We start from the raw sequence: 17,868 nt of genomic DNA, 5'->3' as shown, positions 1-17,868 counted from the left end.
TGACACAACACCGCACGGCAACACACAACATGACACAACACAACACCGCACGGCAACACACAACATGACACAACACCGCACGGCAACACACAACACCGCACGGCAACACACAACATGACACAACACCGCACGGCAACACACAACATGACACAACACCGCACGGCAACACACAACACCGCACGGCAACACACAACATGACACAACACCGCACGGCAACACACAACACCGCACGGCAACACACAACACCGCACGGCAACACACAACACCGCACGGCAACACACAACACCGCACGGCAACACACAACATGACACAACACCGCACGGCAACACACAACACCGCACGGCAACACACAACATGACACAACACCACACGGCAACACACAACACCGCACGACAACACACAACACCGCACGGCAACACACAACACCGCACGACAACACACAACATGACACAACACCGCACGGCAACACACAACACCGCACGGCAACACACAACACCGCACGACAACACACAACACCGCACGGCAACACACAACACCGCACGACAACACACAACATGACACAACACCGCACGGCGACACACAACACCGCACGGCAACACACAACATGACACAACACCGCACGGCAACACACAACACCGCACGGCAACACACAACATGACACAACACCGCACGGCAACACACAACATGACACAACACCGCACGGCAACACACAACATGACACAACACCGCACGGCAACACACAACATGACACAACACCGCACGGCAACACACAACATGACACAACACCGCACGGCAACACACAACACCGCACGGCAACACACAACACCGCACGGCAACACACAACATGACACAACACCGCACGGCAACACACAACATGACACAACACCGCACGGCAACACACAACACCGCACGGCAACACACAACATGACACAACACCGCACGGCAACACACAACATGACACAACACCGCACGACAACACACAACATGACACAACACCGCACGGCAACACACAACATGACACAACACCGCACGGCAACACACAACATGACACAACACCGCACGGCAACACACAACATGACACAACACCGCACGGCAACACACAACATGACACAACACCACACGGCAACACACAACATGACACAACACCGCACGGCAACACACAACATGACACAACACCGCACGGCAACACACAACACCGCACGGCAACACACAACACCGCACGGCAACACACAACACCGCACGGCAACACACAACATGACACAACACCGCACGGCAACACACAACACCACACGGCAACACACAACACCGCACGGCAACACACAACATGACACAACACCGCACGGCGACACACAACACCGCACGGCGACACACAACACCGCACGGCAACACACAACATGACACAACACCGCACGACAACACACAACATGACACAACACCGCACGGCAACACACAACATGACACAACACCGCACGGCAACACACAACATGACACAACACCGCACGGCAACACACAACACCGCACGGCAACACACAACATGACACAACACCGCACGGCGACACACAACATGACACAACACCGCACGGCAACACACAACATGACACAACACCGCACGGCAACACACAACATGACACAACACCGCACGGCAACACACAACATGACACAACACCGCACGGCAACACACAACATGACACAACACCGCACGGCAACACACAACACCGCACGGCAACACACAACACCGCACGGCAACACACAACACCGCACGGCAACACACAACATGACACAACACCGCACGGCAACACACAACATGACACAACACCGCACGGCAACACACAACATGACACAACACCGCACGGCAACACACAACATGACACAACACCGCACGGCAACACACAACACCGCACGGCAACACACAACACCGCACGGCAACACACAACATGACACAACACCGCACGACAACACACAACACCGCACGGCAACACACAACATGACACAACACCGCACGGCAACACACAACATGACACAACACCGCACGACAACACACAACACCGCACGACAACACACAACATGACACAATACCGCACGGCAACACACAACATGACACAACACCGCACGACAACACACAACACCGCACGGCGACACACAACATGACACAACACCGCACGACAACACACAACACCGCACGGCAACACACAACACCGCACGGCGACACACAACACCGCACGACGACACACAACACCGCACGGCGACACACAACACCGCACGACAACACACAACACCGCACGACAACACACAACACCGCACGACAACACACAACACCGCACGACAACACACAACACCGCACGACAACACACAACACCGCACGACAACACACAACACCGCACGACAACACACAACACCGCACGACAACACACAACACCGCACGGCAACACACAACATGACACAACACCGCACGGCAACACACAACATGACACAACACCGCACGGCGACACACAACACCGCACGGCGACACACAACACCGCACGGCAACACACAACACCGCACGGCAACACACAACATGACACAACACCGCACGGCAACACACAACACCGCACGGCAACACACAACACCGCACGGCAACACACAACATGACACAACACCGCACGACAACACACAACACCGCACGGCAACACACAACATGACACAACACCGCACGGCAACACACAACACCGCACGGCAACACACAACACCGCACGGCAACACACAACACCGCACGGCAACACACAACACCGCACGGCAACACACAACACCGCACGGCAACACACAACACCGCACGGCAACACACAACACCGCACGGCAACACACAACACCGCACGGCAACACACAACACCGCACGGCAACACGCAACATGACACAACACCGCACGGCAACACACAACATGACACAACACCGCACGGCAACACACAACACCGCACGGCAACACACAACACCGCACGGCAACACACAACATGACACAACACCGCACGGCAACACACAACACCGCACGGCAACACACAACATGACACAACACCGCACGGCAACACACAACATGACACAACACCGCACGGCGACACACAACACCGCACGGCGACACACAACACCGCACGGCGACACACAACACCGCACGGCAACACACAACATGACACAACACCGCACGGCAACACACAACACCGCACGGCAACACACAACATGACACAACACCGCACGGCAACACACAACATGACACAACACCGCACGGCAACACACAACACCGCACGGCAACACACAACACCGCACGGCAACACACAACATGACACAACACCGCACGGCAACACACAACACCGCACGGCAACACACAACACCGCACGGCGACACACAACACCGCACGGCGACACACAACACCGCACGGCGACACACAACATGACACAACACCGCACGGCAACACACAACACCGCACGGCAACACACAACACCGCACGGCAACACACAACACCGCACGGCGACACACAACACCGCACGGCGACACACAACACCGCACGGCGACACACAACACCGCACGGCGACACACAACACCGCACGGCGACACACAACACCGCACGGCAACACACAACACCGCACGGCGACACACAACATGACACAACACCGCACGGCAACAGGCAACGCCGCACGGCAACAGGCAACGCCGCACGGCAACACACAGCAACATAGTGCTCAAGTACCGCTCTGCTTCCTGCCCATGATCAGAACCAGAACACCGTTATCCTCCTATCACGTTCAACAGGCTGATGTTCTGGCTGATGTACCGCTCTGATCAGAACCACATCATCATTATCCTCCTATCACGTTCAACAGGCTGATGTTCTGGCTGATGTACCGCTCTGATCAGAACCAGATCATCATTATCCTCCTATCACGTTCAACAGGCTGATGTTCTGGCTGATGTACCGCTCGGATCAGAACCAGATCATCATTATCCTCCTATCACGTTCAACAGGCTGATGTTCTGGCTGATGTACCGCTCTGATCAGAACCACACCATTATCCTCCTATCACGTTCAACAGGCTGATGTTCTGGCTGATGTACCGCTCTGATCAGAACCAGATCATCATTATCCTCCTATCACGTTCAACAGGCTGATGTTCTGGCTGATGTACCGCTCTGATCAGAACCACACCATTATCCTCCTATCACGTTCAACAGGCTGATGTTCTGGCTGATGTACCGCTCTGATCAGAACCACACCATTACCCTCCTATCACGTTCAACAGGCTGATGTTCTGGCTGATGTACCGCTCGGATCAGAACTACATCATTAAAACAGAACATCTCCAGAATACAACCCAACCGCCATAACTTCTCAAAGGCCTTTGTTCTTCATATGAAGACAGACTCTCTTTACACAATGTAATGTCCTTAAGATACGACATCTCAAAGCCCGCTGAATAAATATTGCTGGAAATGCCTGTTTTTCTTTGGGGGGGGCTGTAAAACCAAATGCACCGCTATATTAATGCCGTGTAGACATTTTAGAAAAGGCCTGACCAACAGAAACAGACCACTACAATAATATTCCACTGTTGAGAGAAATCAAACCCACTTCCCCTTTTCTCCCATGTGAAATGCTGAGGTTTCAATTGTAGAAACCCCTCCGTTCACACTGACCTTAACTAACCAGCCATAACCAGAACTAACCCACAAGGCCTCAGACAGGAAGACATGAGGTGTGTCCCTAACAGCACCCTGGCCCCTATATAGTGCACTACCTTTGACCAGGAGGCCCATAGGGAATAGGGAGCCGTTTGGGATGAGGGCTGTCTCTGATCCAGATTGTAAGGACTCCCAGGCTATGTAATAAAGTTCTCCAATAGACAGAATAATGCTGAGCTTCACTCTCTGGGACTTTACGTTCACTTCCCATGTTAATATAATGCTGAGCTTCACTCTCTGGGACTTTACGTTCACTTCCCATGTTAATATAATGCTGAGCTTCACTCTCTGGGACTTTACATTCACTTCCCATGTTAATATAATGCTGAGCTTCACTCTCTGGGACTTTACATTCACTTCCCATGTTAATATAATGCTGATTGTCTGTAACTCGCAGGTTAATATGGTGAGACTGTATTAGACTGTATCATCTAGTCAGATCTGTCCTGGGTGCTGTTAGACTGGTTATCAGAAAGGGCGACTGGTTATCAGACCGGACTGACTGGGGGACTGGTTATCAGACCGGGGACTGGTTATCAGACCGGGGACTGGTTATCAGACCGGGGACTGGTTATCAGACCGGGGACTGGTTATCAGAAAGGGCCGACTGGTTATCAGACCGGGCCGACTGGTTATCAGACCGGGCCGACTGGTTATCAGACCGGGCCGACTGGTTATCAGACCGGGCCGACTGGTTATCAGACCGGGCCGACTGGTTATCAGACCGGGCCGACTGGTTATCAGACCGGGCCGACTGGTTATCAGACCGGGCCGACTGGTTATCAGACCGGGACGACTGGTTATCAGACGGGGGACGACTGGTTATCAGACGGGGGACGACTGGTTATCAGACGGGGGACGACTGGTTATCAGACGGGGGACGACTGGTTATCAGACGGGGGACGACTGGTTATCAGACGGGGGACGACTGGTTATCAGACGGGGGACGACTGGTTATCAGACGGGGGACGACTGGTTATCAGACGGGGGACGACTGGTTATCAGACGGGGGACGACTGGTTATCAGACGGGGGACGACTGGTTATCAGACGGGGGACGACTGGTTATCAGACGGGGGACGACTGGTTATCAGACGGGGGACGACTGGTTATCAGACGGGGGACGACTGGTTATCAGACGGGGGACGACTGGTTATCAGACGGGGGACGACTGGTTATCAGACGGGGGACGACTGGTTATCAGACGGGGGACGACTGGTTATCAGACGGGGGACGACTGGTTATCAGACGGGGGACGACTGGTTATCAGGCGGGGGACGACTGGTTATCAGGCGGGGGACGACTGGTTATCAGGCGGGGGACGACTGGTTATCAGGCGGGGGACGACTGGTTATCAGACGGCGGGGGACGACTAGTTATCAGACGGCGGGGGACGACTGGTTATCAGACCGGGGACTGGTTATCCGACCGGGCTGACGGGGGACTTGTCGTCAGACCGGGCCGGACTGGGGACTGACGGGGGACAGATCATTAGGATGTTACCATTTTATATGTGGACCAGGTTGAATGGCAGTCTGTTTAGTCAGGATCAAGTGTAAACACTCTCTCTCTCCCTCTTCCCCTCCTCCTCCTCTCCCTCTCTCCCTCTTCCCCTCCTCCTCTCCCTCTCTCCCTCCTCTCCCTCTCCCTCCTCCAGGTCTCTCAGCAGAGTATCATCAACAAGATGTCTCCCTCCAACCTGGCTTGTGTGTTTGGTGTCAATCTGTCCTGGCCTTCTCAGGGCTCTGTCTCTCTGACATCTCTAACACCGCTCAACATCTTCACTGAGATCCTTATAGAACATTACCATACAGTCTTCAGCTCCCGCTGCCCACGAGCAGAGGTACTGCCCTGATACCAGCCCTGATACCAGCCCTGATACCAGCCCTGATACCAGCCCTGATACCAGCCCTGATACCAGCCCTGATACCAGCCCTGATACCAGCCCTGATACCAGCCCTGATACCAGCCCCGATACCAGCCCCGATACCAGCCCCGATACCAGCCCCGATACCAGCCCCGATACCAGCCCCGATACCAGCCCCCGATACCTGCCCCCGATACCAGCCCCCGATACCAGCCCCCGATACCTGCCCCCGATACCAGCCCCCGATACCTGCCCCCGATACCTGCCCCCGATACCAGCCCCGATACCAGTCCCGATACCAGTCCCGATACCAGCCCCCGATACCAGCCCCCGATACCAGCCCCCGATACCAGCCCCCGATACCTGCCCCGATACCAGCCCCCGATACCTGCCCCGATACCTGCCCCGATACCAGCCCCCGATACCAGCCCCCGATACCAGCCCCCGATACCAGCCCCCGATACCAGCCCCCGATACCAGCCCCCGATACCAGCCCCCGATACCAGCCCCCGATACCAGCCCCCGATACCAGCCCCCGATACCAGCCCCCGATACCAGCCCCCGATACCAGCCCCCGATACCAGCCCCCGATACCAGCCCCCGATACCAGCCCCCGATACCTGCCCCCGATACCTGCCCCCGATACCTGCCCCCGATACTAGCCCCCGATACCAGTCCCGATACCAGCCCCGATACCTGCCCCCGATACCAGCCCCCGATACCTGCCCCGATACCTGCCCCGATACCTGCCCCCGACACCTGCCCCGATACCTGCCCCCGACACCTGCCCCGATACCAGCCCCCGACACCTGCCCCGATACCAGCCCCCGATACCAGCCCCCGATACCAGCCCCCGATACCAGCCCCCGATACCAGCCCCCGATACCAGCCCCCGATACCAGCCCCCGATACCAGCCCCCGACACCTGCCCCCGATACCAGCCCCCGACACCTGCCCCCGATACCTGCCCCGATACCAGCCCCCGATACCTGCCCCCGATACCTGCCCCGATACCAGCCCCCGATACCTGCCCCGATACCTGCCCCGATACCTGCCCCGATACCAGCCCCCGATACCAGCCCCGATACCTGCCCCCGATACCAGCCCCCGATACCAGCCCCCGATACCTGCCCCGATACCAGCCCCCGATACCTGCCCCCGATACCTGCCCCCGATACCTGCCCCCGATACCTGCCCCCGATACCTGCCCCCGATACCAGCCCCGATACCTGCCCCCGATACCAGCCCCCGATACCAGCCCCCGATACCAGCCCCAATACCAGCCCCGATACCAGCACAGCCCACCACCCCACGGACACGCTCCACTGCACAGCCCAACACCTTGCTACTCAACCCAACAAAACAGACACGCTGTGATTGTCTACTGGGATGACCTGTTTTGAAGAAAGTTCCCAACCACCTGTTGCTCCTGAAACAAGATGGCTGCCAGAAACAAGATGGCTCCCAGAAACAAGATGGCTGCCAGAAATCTGCTCCTTTTCTTTCTCCTGTGACATAATCCAGTTTTGTTTTGGTACATGAGGAGTTGGGAGATTAAAAGTCCTGACATATAGAGACTTGTGTGTTCTGTTAGACGTCTGCTCAGCCCACATGTCCACCGCGCTCTATATACAGTACGTAATGTATATATTAACTATATATTCACACTATCAGTCACTATCCATGGAATGCCCACCACGCTCTATATACAGTACGTAATGTATATATTAACTATATATTCACACTATCAGTCACTATCCATGGAATTCCCACTGCACTCTATATACAGCATGTAATGTATATATTACCTATATATTCACACTATCAGTCACTATCCATGTAATGCCCACCACGCTCTATATACAGTATGTAATGTATATATTAACTATATATTCACACATCAGTCACTATCCATGGAATGCCCACCACACTCTATATACAGTATGTAATGTATATATTAACTAGAAGCTAAAATCTGTCTAATCCAACTTAATACATGTGAATGTGCACAGGCTTCATGATGATGGGGGGAGGGGGGGGGGGGGGGGCATATGGTTGTTGAACACTTAAAGAGATTGTCAGCAGATTGTGGTTTTCCTGCTCGAGTTACATTTCAAAAAAGGAGAAAGAGAATATTTAAAGAGGAGCTGGGTTGGAGAGGTCTATACTGCCCCCTAATGTAGTAACAGCAGAGGCCTATACTGCCCCCTACTGTAGTAACAGCAGAGGCCTATACTGCCCCCTACTGTAGTAACAGCAGAGGTCTATACTGCCCCCTACTGTAGTAACAGCAGAGGTCTATACTGCCCCCTACTGTAGTAACAGCAGAGGTCTATACTGCCCCCTACTGTAGTAACAGCAGAGGTCTATGCTGCCCCCTACTGTAGTAACAGCAGAGGTCTATACTGCCCCCTACTGTAATAACAGCAGAGGTCTATACTGCCCCCTACTGTAGTAACAGCAGAGGTCTATACTGCCCCCTACTGTAGTAACAGCAGAGGTCTATGCTGCCCCCTACTGTAGTAACAGCAGAGGTCTATGCTGCCCCCTACTGTAGTAACAGCAGAGGTCTATGCTGCCCCCTACTGTAGTAACAGCAGAGGTCTATGCTGCCCCCTACTGTAGTAACAGCAGAGGTCTATGCTGCCCCCTACTGTAGTAACAGCAGAGGTCTATACTGTCCCCTACTGTAGTAACAGCAGAGGTCTATACTGCCCCCTACTGTAGTAACAGCAGAGGTCTATGCTGCCCCCTACTGTAGTAACAGCAGAGGTCTATGCTGCCCCCTACTGTAGTAACAGCAGAGGTCTATGCTGCCCCCTACTGTAGTAACAGCAGAGGTCTATGCTGCCCCCTACTGTAGTAACAGCAGAGGTCTATGCTGCCCCCTACTGTAGTAACAGCAGTGGTCTATGCTGCCCCCTACTGTAGTAACAGCAGAGGTCTATGCTGCCCCCTACTGTAGTAACAGCAGAGGTCTATGCTGCCCCCTACTGTAGTAACAGCAGAGGTCTATGCTGCCCCCTACTGTAGTAACAGCAGAGGTCTATGCTGCCCCCTACTGTAGTAACAGCAGAGGTCTATGCTGCCCCCTACTGTAGTAACAGCAGAGTTCTATGCTGCCCCCTACTGTAGTAACAGCAGAGGTCTATGCTGCCCCCTACTGTAGTAACAGCAGAGGTCTATGCTGCCCCCTACTGTAGTAACAGCAGAGGTCTATGCTGCCCCCTACTGTAGTAACAGCAGAGGTCTATACTGCCCCCTACTGTAGTAACAGCAGAGGTCTATAGTGCCCCCTACTGTAGTAACAGCAGAGGTCTATACTGCCCCCTACTGTAGTAACAGCAGAGGTCTATACTCCCACCTACTGTAGTAACAGCAGAGGTCTATACTGCCCCCTACTGTAGTAACAGCAGAGGTCTATACTGCCCCCTACTGTAGTAACAGCAGAGGTCTATACTGCCCCCTACTGTAGTAACAGCAGAGGTCTATACTGCCCCCTACTGTAGTAACAGCAGAGGTCTATACTGCCCCCTACTGTAGTAACAGCAGAGGTCTATACTGCCCCCTACTGTAGTAACAGCAGAGGTCTATACTGCCCCCTACTGTAGTAACAGCAGAGGTCTATACTGCCCCCTACTGTAGTAACAGCAGAGGTCTATACTGCCCCCTACTGTAGTAACAGCAGAGGTCTATACTGCCCCCTACTGTAGTAACAGCAGAGGTCTATACTGCCCCCTACTGTAGTAACAGCAGAGGTCTATACTGCCCCCTACTGTAGTAACAGCAGAGGTCTATACTGCCCCCTACTGTAGTAACAGCAGAGGTCTATACTGCCCCCTACTGTAGTAACAGCAGAGGTCTATACTGCCCACTACTGTAGTAACAGCAGAGGTGTAGGTATCCTGATAAATAATAGTACTCCCTTTTCCCAGCACACAGACCAAGGATGTTTTCTAATATTGAATTGTACCCTACGTGGTGAAAAATACACATTGATTTCATTATATATCACACCAGGGGCAAATCTGTGGATTTTAGCTAGAATTCAAGCAATATTAGATGAAATCCAGACAGGAAGTATTATTTTAGCAGGTGAGCTACATCATACATTAGATAAGATTGACACACGCAGCAATAAAAAAAAAGCAAATTCAAGGCATCTCCAAAGAGGCTAAATATTTTAATTTCTACAAATAATTTACAGGATACCTAATGATTGACTATTCCCAACTACAAAAAAAAAAAAAATTCTCTGAAATAAAATCTATTTGAGAATTGACCATTTTTATTTTTTTATTTTAAAAGCTCTCAACAATTTACTGGGTTCTAAAATCCATGACCTGGTGACATCAGATCATTCTCCAATATCATGTTTAATTACACCCATAGAAAATACACTTGGAGAATGACAGAATATGGAGAATGAACAGAATATGGAGAATGAACAGAATATGGAGAATGAACAGAATATGGAGAATGAACAGAATATGGAGAATGAACAGAATATGGAGAATGAACAGAATATGGAGAATGAACAGAACATGGAGAATGACAGAATATGGAGAATAAACAGAGGGCATCTTTACGACCCTTAAATGTATTAAATACTAAAAAACCTTTACCATTACGTCGACATAGAGGTCAAAGATACGCCCTGATACACTGTAATATGGGACGCTTTTATGGCATTAGGGGAATTACAATTTCATACTCGTTTAATCTGAGCTAGTGATTTATTTTTCTTTCATTTCTATCTTAGAAAAAGCCCATAAAGATTTACACGGTAAAGAAGAAAAAACATCTCGCCTTGCTGTTTTGATTTGTTGTCCTAGATGCCTTGCTGTTTTGATTTGTTGTCCTAGATGCCTTGCTGTTTTGATTTGTTGTCCTAGATGCCTTGCTGTTTTGATTTGTTGTCCTAGATGCCTTGCTGTTTTGATTTGTTGTTCTATATGCCTTGCTGTTTTGATTTGTTGTCCTAGATGCCTTGCTGTTTTGTTGTCCTAGATGCCTTGCTGTTTTGATTTGTTGTCCTAGATGCCTTGCTGTTTTGTTGTCCTAGATGCTTTGCTGTTTTGATTTGTTGTCCTAGATGCCTTGCTGGTTTGTTTTGTTGTCCTAGATGCCTTGCTGTTTTGATTTGTTGTCCTAGATGCCTTGCTGTTTTGATTTGTTGTCCTAGATGCCTTGCTGTTTTGATTTGTTGTCCTAGATGCCTTGCTGTTTTGATTTGTTGTCCTAGATGCCTTGCTGTTTTGATTTGTTGTCCTAGATGCCTTGCTGTTTTGATTTGTTGTCCTAGATGCCTTGCTGTTTAGATTTGTTGTCCTAGATACCTTGCTGTTTTGATTTGTTGTCCTAGATACCGTGCTGTTTAGATTTGTTGTCCTAGATGCCTTGCTGTTTTGATTTGTTGTCCTAGATGCCTTGCTGTTTAGATTGGTGTTGTCCTAGATACCTTGCTGTTTTGATTTGTTGTTCTAGATGCCTTGCTGTTTAGATTTGTTGTCCTAGATGCCTTGCTGTTTTGATTTGTTGTCCTAGATGCCTTGCTGTTTAGATTGGTGTTGTCCTAGATGCCTTGCTGTTTTGATTTGTTGTCCTAGATGCCTTGCTGTTTTGATTTGTTGTCCTAGATGCCTTGCTGTTTTGATTTGTTGTCCTAGATGCCTTGCTGTTTTGATTTGTTGTCCTAGATGCCTTGCTGTTTTGATTTGTTGTCCTAGATGCCTTGCTGTTTTGATTTGTTGTCCTAGATGTCTTGCTGTTTTGATTTGTTGTCCTAGATGCCTTGCTGTTTAGATTTGTTGTCCTAGATGCCTTGCTGTTTTGATTTGTTGTCCTAGATGCCTTGCTGTTTTGATTTGTTGTCCTAGATGCCTTGCTGTTTTGATTTGTTGTTCTAGATGCCTTGCTGTTTTGATTTGTTGTTCTAGATGCCTTGCTGTTTTGATTTGTTGTTCTAGATGCCTTGCTGTTTTGATTTGTTGTCCTAGATGCCTTGCTGTTTAGATTTGTTGTCCTAGATGCCTTGCTGTTTTGATTTGTTGTCCTAGATGCCTTGCTGTTTAGATTGGTGTTGTCCTAGATGCCTTGCTGTTTAGATTGGTGTTGTCCTAGATGCCTTGCTGTTTAGATTGGTGTTGTCCTAGATGCCTTGCTGTTTAGATTGGTGTTGTCCTAGATGCCTTGCTGTTTTGATTTGTTGTCCTAGATGCCTTGCTGTTTTGATTTGTTGTCCTAGATGCCTTGCTGTTTTGATTTGTTGTCCTAGATGCCTTGCTGTTTTGATTTGTTGTCCTAGATGCCTTGCTGTTTTGATTTGTTGTCCTAGATGCCTTGCTGTTTTGATTTGTTGTCCTAGATGCCTTGCTGTTTAGATTTGTTGTCCTAGATGCCTTGCTGTTTAGATTTGTTGTCCTAGATGCCTTGCTGTTTAGATTTGTTGTCCTAGATGCCTTGCTGTTTTGATTTGTTGTCCTAGATGCCTTGCTGTTTAGATTTGTTGTCCTAGATGCCTTGCTGTTTAGATTTGTTGTTCTAGATGCCTTGCTGTTTTGATTTGTTGTCCTAGATGCCTTGCTGTTTAGAATTGTTGTCCTAGATGCCTTGCTGTTTAGATTTGTTGTCCTAGATGCCTTGCTGTTTAGATTTGTTGTCCTAGATGCCTTGCTGTTTAGATTTGTTGTCCTAGATGCCTTGCTGTTTTGATTTGTTGTCCTAGATGCCTTGCTGTTTTGATTTGTTGTCCTAGATGCCTTGCTGTTTTGATTTGTTGTCCTAGATGCCTTGCTGTTTTGATTTGTTGTCCTAGATGCCTTGCTGTTTAGATTTGTTGTCCTAGATGCCTTGCTGTTTAGATTTGTTGTCCTAGATGCCTTGCTGTTTTAATTTGTTGTCATAGATCCTAGAGCGTTTTTTTCCAGGGGGCAACGGCCGGGAATCATGGATGTTTGGTGGCCTGGCGGTTGCGAGCTTGGGCCGATGGACGATAGGTCGCTGGTCCCCGATTTGACTTGGTGGGAGTGTTGGCCGTGCCCCTGGGGCGGGGGTGCTTGACCCTGGTTGCTCCTGTGACCCTGGTTGACCCTGGGCAGGGGTGCTTGACCCTGGTTGCTCCTGTGACCCTGGTTGACCCTGGGCAGGGGTGCTTGACCCTGGTTGCTCCTGTGACCTTGGTTGACCCTGGGCAGGGGTGCTTGACCCTGGTTGCTCCTGTGACCCTGGTTGACCCTGGGCGGGGGGGCTTGACCCTGGTTGCTCCTGTGACCCTGGTTGACCCTGGTTGTTCCTGTGACCCTGGGCGGGGGGGCTTGACCCTGGTTGCTCCTGTGGATCTCTCTGGATGGGAGTGTCTGCTAGGTGACTGAATGTGATGTAAATGCGGCTTCACCGCAAGGAGAACGGACGTTTTAACATTTAATAAAATAACATCTGAACTTCAGCAGGAATATCATTTTTTTAACTTTTGAAATAAAGCATACTACTTGATGGCAAATAAACTTCGGTAAACACCTCACAAAATGAATACACACCGAACCAGTTATAGTTGTGAAGATACAGATGAATTAATTAGTGTTTTACCATCACACACACATCACAGTATCAAGTTTCCACCCAGTGTTTTACCATCACACACACATCACAGTATCAAGTTTCCACCCAGTGTTTTACTATCACACACACACATCACAGTATCAAGTTTCCACACAGTGTTTTACCATCACAGTATCAAGTTTCCACCCAGTGTTTTACCATCACAGTATCACGTTTCCACCCAGTGTTTTACCATCACACACACATCAGTATCACGTTTCCACCCAGTGTTTTACCATCACACACACACATCACAGTATCAAGTTTCCACCCAGTGTTTTACCATCACACACACATCAGTATCACGTTTCCACCCAGTGTTTTACCATCACACACACATCACAGTATCAAGTTTCCACACAGTGTTTTACCATCACAACACACACATCACAGTATAAAGTTTCCACCCAGTGTTTTACCATCACACGCACACACATCACAGTATCACGTTTCCACACAGTGTTTTACCATCACACACACATCACAGTATCAAGTTTCCACCCAGTGTTTTACCATCACAGTATCACATTTCCACACAGTGTTTTACCATCACACACACATCACAGTATCAAGTTTCCACCCAGTGTTATACCATCACACACACACATCACAGTATCAAGTTTCCACCCAGTGTTTTACCATCACAACACACATCACAGTATCAAGTTTCCACACAGTGTGTTACCATCACACACACATCACAGTATCAAGTTTCCACCCAGTGTTTTACCATCACACACACACATCACAGTATCAAGTTTCCACCCAGTGTTTTACCATCACACACACATCAGTATCACGTTTCCACCCAGTGTGTTACCATCACACACACATCACAGTATCAAGTTTCCACCCAGTGTTTTACCATCACAGTATCACGTTTCCACCCAGTGTGTTACCATCACACACACATCACAGTATCAAGTTTCCACACAGTGTTTTACCATCACAACACACATCACAGTATCAAGTTTCCACCCAGTGTTTTACCATCACAACACACATCACAGTATGAAGTTTCCACCCAGTGTTTTACCATCACACACACACATCACAGTATCAAGTTTCCACACAGTGTTTTACCATCACAACACACATCACAGTATCAAGTTTCCACACAGTGTTTTACCATCACACACACATCGCAGTATCAAGTTTCCACACAGTGTTTTACCATCACACACACATCACAGTATCAAGTTTCCACACAGTGATTTACCATCACACACACATCACAGTATCAAGTTTCCACACAGTGTTTTACCATCACACACACATCACAGTATCAAGTTTCCACACAGTGTTTTACCATCACAACACACATCACAGTATCAAGTTTCCACCCAGTGTTTTACCATCACACACACACATCACAGTATCAAGTTTCCACACAGTGTTTTACCATCACACACACATCAGTATCACGTTTCCACCCAGTGTGTTACCATCACACACACATCACAGTATCAAGTTTCCACCCAGTGTTTTACCATCACAGTATCACGTTTCCACCCAGTGTGTTACCATCACACACACATCACAGTATCAAGTTTCCACACAGTGTTTTACCATCACAACACACATCACAGTATCAAGTTTCCACCCAGTGTTTTACCATCACAACACACATCACAGTATCAAGTTTCCACCCAGTGTTTTACCATCACACACACACATCACAGTATCAAGTTTCCACACAGTGTTTTACCATCACAACACACATCACAGTATCAAGTTTCCACACAGTGTTTTACCATCACACACACACACATCACAGTATCAAGTTTCCACCCAGTGTTTTACCATCACAACACACATCACAGTATCAAGTTTCCACCCAGTGTTTTACCATCACACACACATCACAGTATCAAGTTTCCACACAGTGTTTTACCATCACACACACATCACAGTATCAAGTTTCCACACAGTGTGTTACTATCACACACACATCTCAGTATCAAGTTTCCACACAGTGTTTTACCATCACAACACACATCACAGTATCAAGTTTCCACCCAGTGTTTTACCATCACACACACACATCACAGTATCAAGTTTCCACACAGTGTTTTACCATCACAACACACATCACAGTATCAAGTTTCCACACAGTGTTTTACCATCACACACACACATCACAGTATCAAGTTTCCACACAGTGTTTTACCATCACACACACACATCACAGTATCAAGTTTCCACCCAGTGTTTTACCATCACACACACATCACAGTATCAAGTTTCCACACAGTGTTTTACCATCACACACACATCAGTATCACGTTTCCACCCAGTGTGTTACCATCACACACACATCACAGTATCAAGTTTCCACCCAGTGTTTTACCATCACAGTATCACGTTTCCACACAGTGTTTTACCATCACACACACATCACAGTATCAAGTTTCCAAACAGTGTTTTACCATCACACACACACATCACAGTATCAAGTTTCCACCCAGTGTTTTACCATCACAACACACATCACAGTATCAAGTTTCCACCCAGTGTTTTACCATCACACACACACATCACAGTATCAAGTTTCCACACAGTGTTTTACCATCACACACACACACATCACAGTATCAAGTTTCCACCCAGTGTTTTACCATCACAACACACATCACAGTATCAAGTTTCCACCCAGTGTTTTACCATCACACACACATCACAGTATCAAGTTTCCACCCAGTGTGTTACTATCACACACACATCACAGTATCAAGTTTCCACACAGTGTTTTACCATCACAACACACATCACAGTATCAAGTTTCCACCCAGTGTTTTACCATCACACACACACATCACAGTATCAAGTTTCCACACAGTGTTTTACCATCACAACACACATCACAGTATCAAGTTTCCACACAGTGTTTTACCATCACACACACACATCACAGTATCAAGTTTCCACCCAGTGTTTTACCATCACAACACACATCACAGTATCAAGTTTCCACCCAGTGTTTTACCATCACACACACATCACAGTATCAAGTTTCCACACAGTGTTTTACCATCACACACACATCAGTATCACGTTTCCACCCAGTGTTTTACCATCACACACACATCACAGTATCAAGTTTCCACCCAGTGTTTTACCATCACGGTATCACGTTTCCACACAGTGTTTTACCATCACACACATATCACAGTATCAAGTTTCCACACAGTGTTTTACCATCACACACACATCACAGTATCAAGTTTCCACCCAGTGTTTTACCATCACACACACACACATCACAGTATCAAGTTTCCACCCAGTGTTTTACCATCACAACACACATCACAGTATCAAGTTTCCACACAGTGTTTTACCATCACACACACACATCACAGTATCAAGTTTCCACACAGTGTTTTACCATCACACACACATCACAGTATCAAGTTTCCACACAGTGTTTTACCATCACACACACACATCACAGTATCAAGTTTCCACACAGTGTTTTACCATCACAACACACATCACAGTATCAAGTTTCCACCCAGTGTTTTACCATCACACACACATCACAGTATCAAGTTTCCACACAGTGTTTTACCATCACACACACATCACAGTATCAAGTTTCCACCCAGTGTTTTACCATCACACACACATCACAGTATCAAGTTTCCACACAGTGTTTTACCATCACACACACACATCAAAGGATCAAGTTTCCACACAGTGTTT

At 48.8% G+C, this 17,868-nt stretch overlaps 1 protein-coding gene across 1 annotated transcript in view; it reads left to right on the top strand.

The window, feature by feature from the left end:
* The window catches only part of LOC129864885 (rho GTPase-activating protein 8-like), an 81,173-nt gene extending 74,173 nt beyond the window's left edge, over window positions 1-7,000 (top strand). Inside the window, exon 13 of the mRNA XM_055937187.1 lies at window positions 6,358-7,000. Coding sequence (XP_055793162.1) covers window positions 6,358-6,555 — 198 coding nt within the window. The 3' untranslated portion in view covers window positions 6,556-7,000. The remainder of the gene's footprint in view (window positions 1-6,357) is intronic.
* The last annotated feature ends 10,868 nt before the right edge of the window (window positions 7,001-17,868 follow it).

The sequence above is a fragment of the Salvelinus fontinalis genome, chromosome 11 (genome assembly GCF_029448725.1).
Source record: "Salvelinus fontinalis isolate EN_2023a chromosome 11, ASM2944872v1, whole genome shotgun sequence".
Lineage (NCBI taxonomy): Eukaryota > Metazoa > Chordata > Actinopteri > Salmoniformes > Salmonidae > Salvelinus > Salvelinus fontinalis.
The sequence above is the reverse complement of the archived record's forward strand: the minus strand, read 5'-3'. Positions and strand labels throughout refer to the sequence as shown.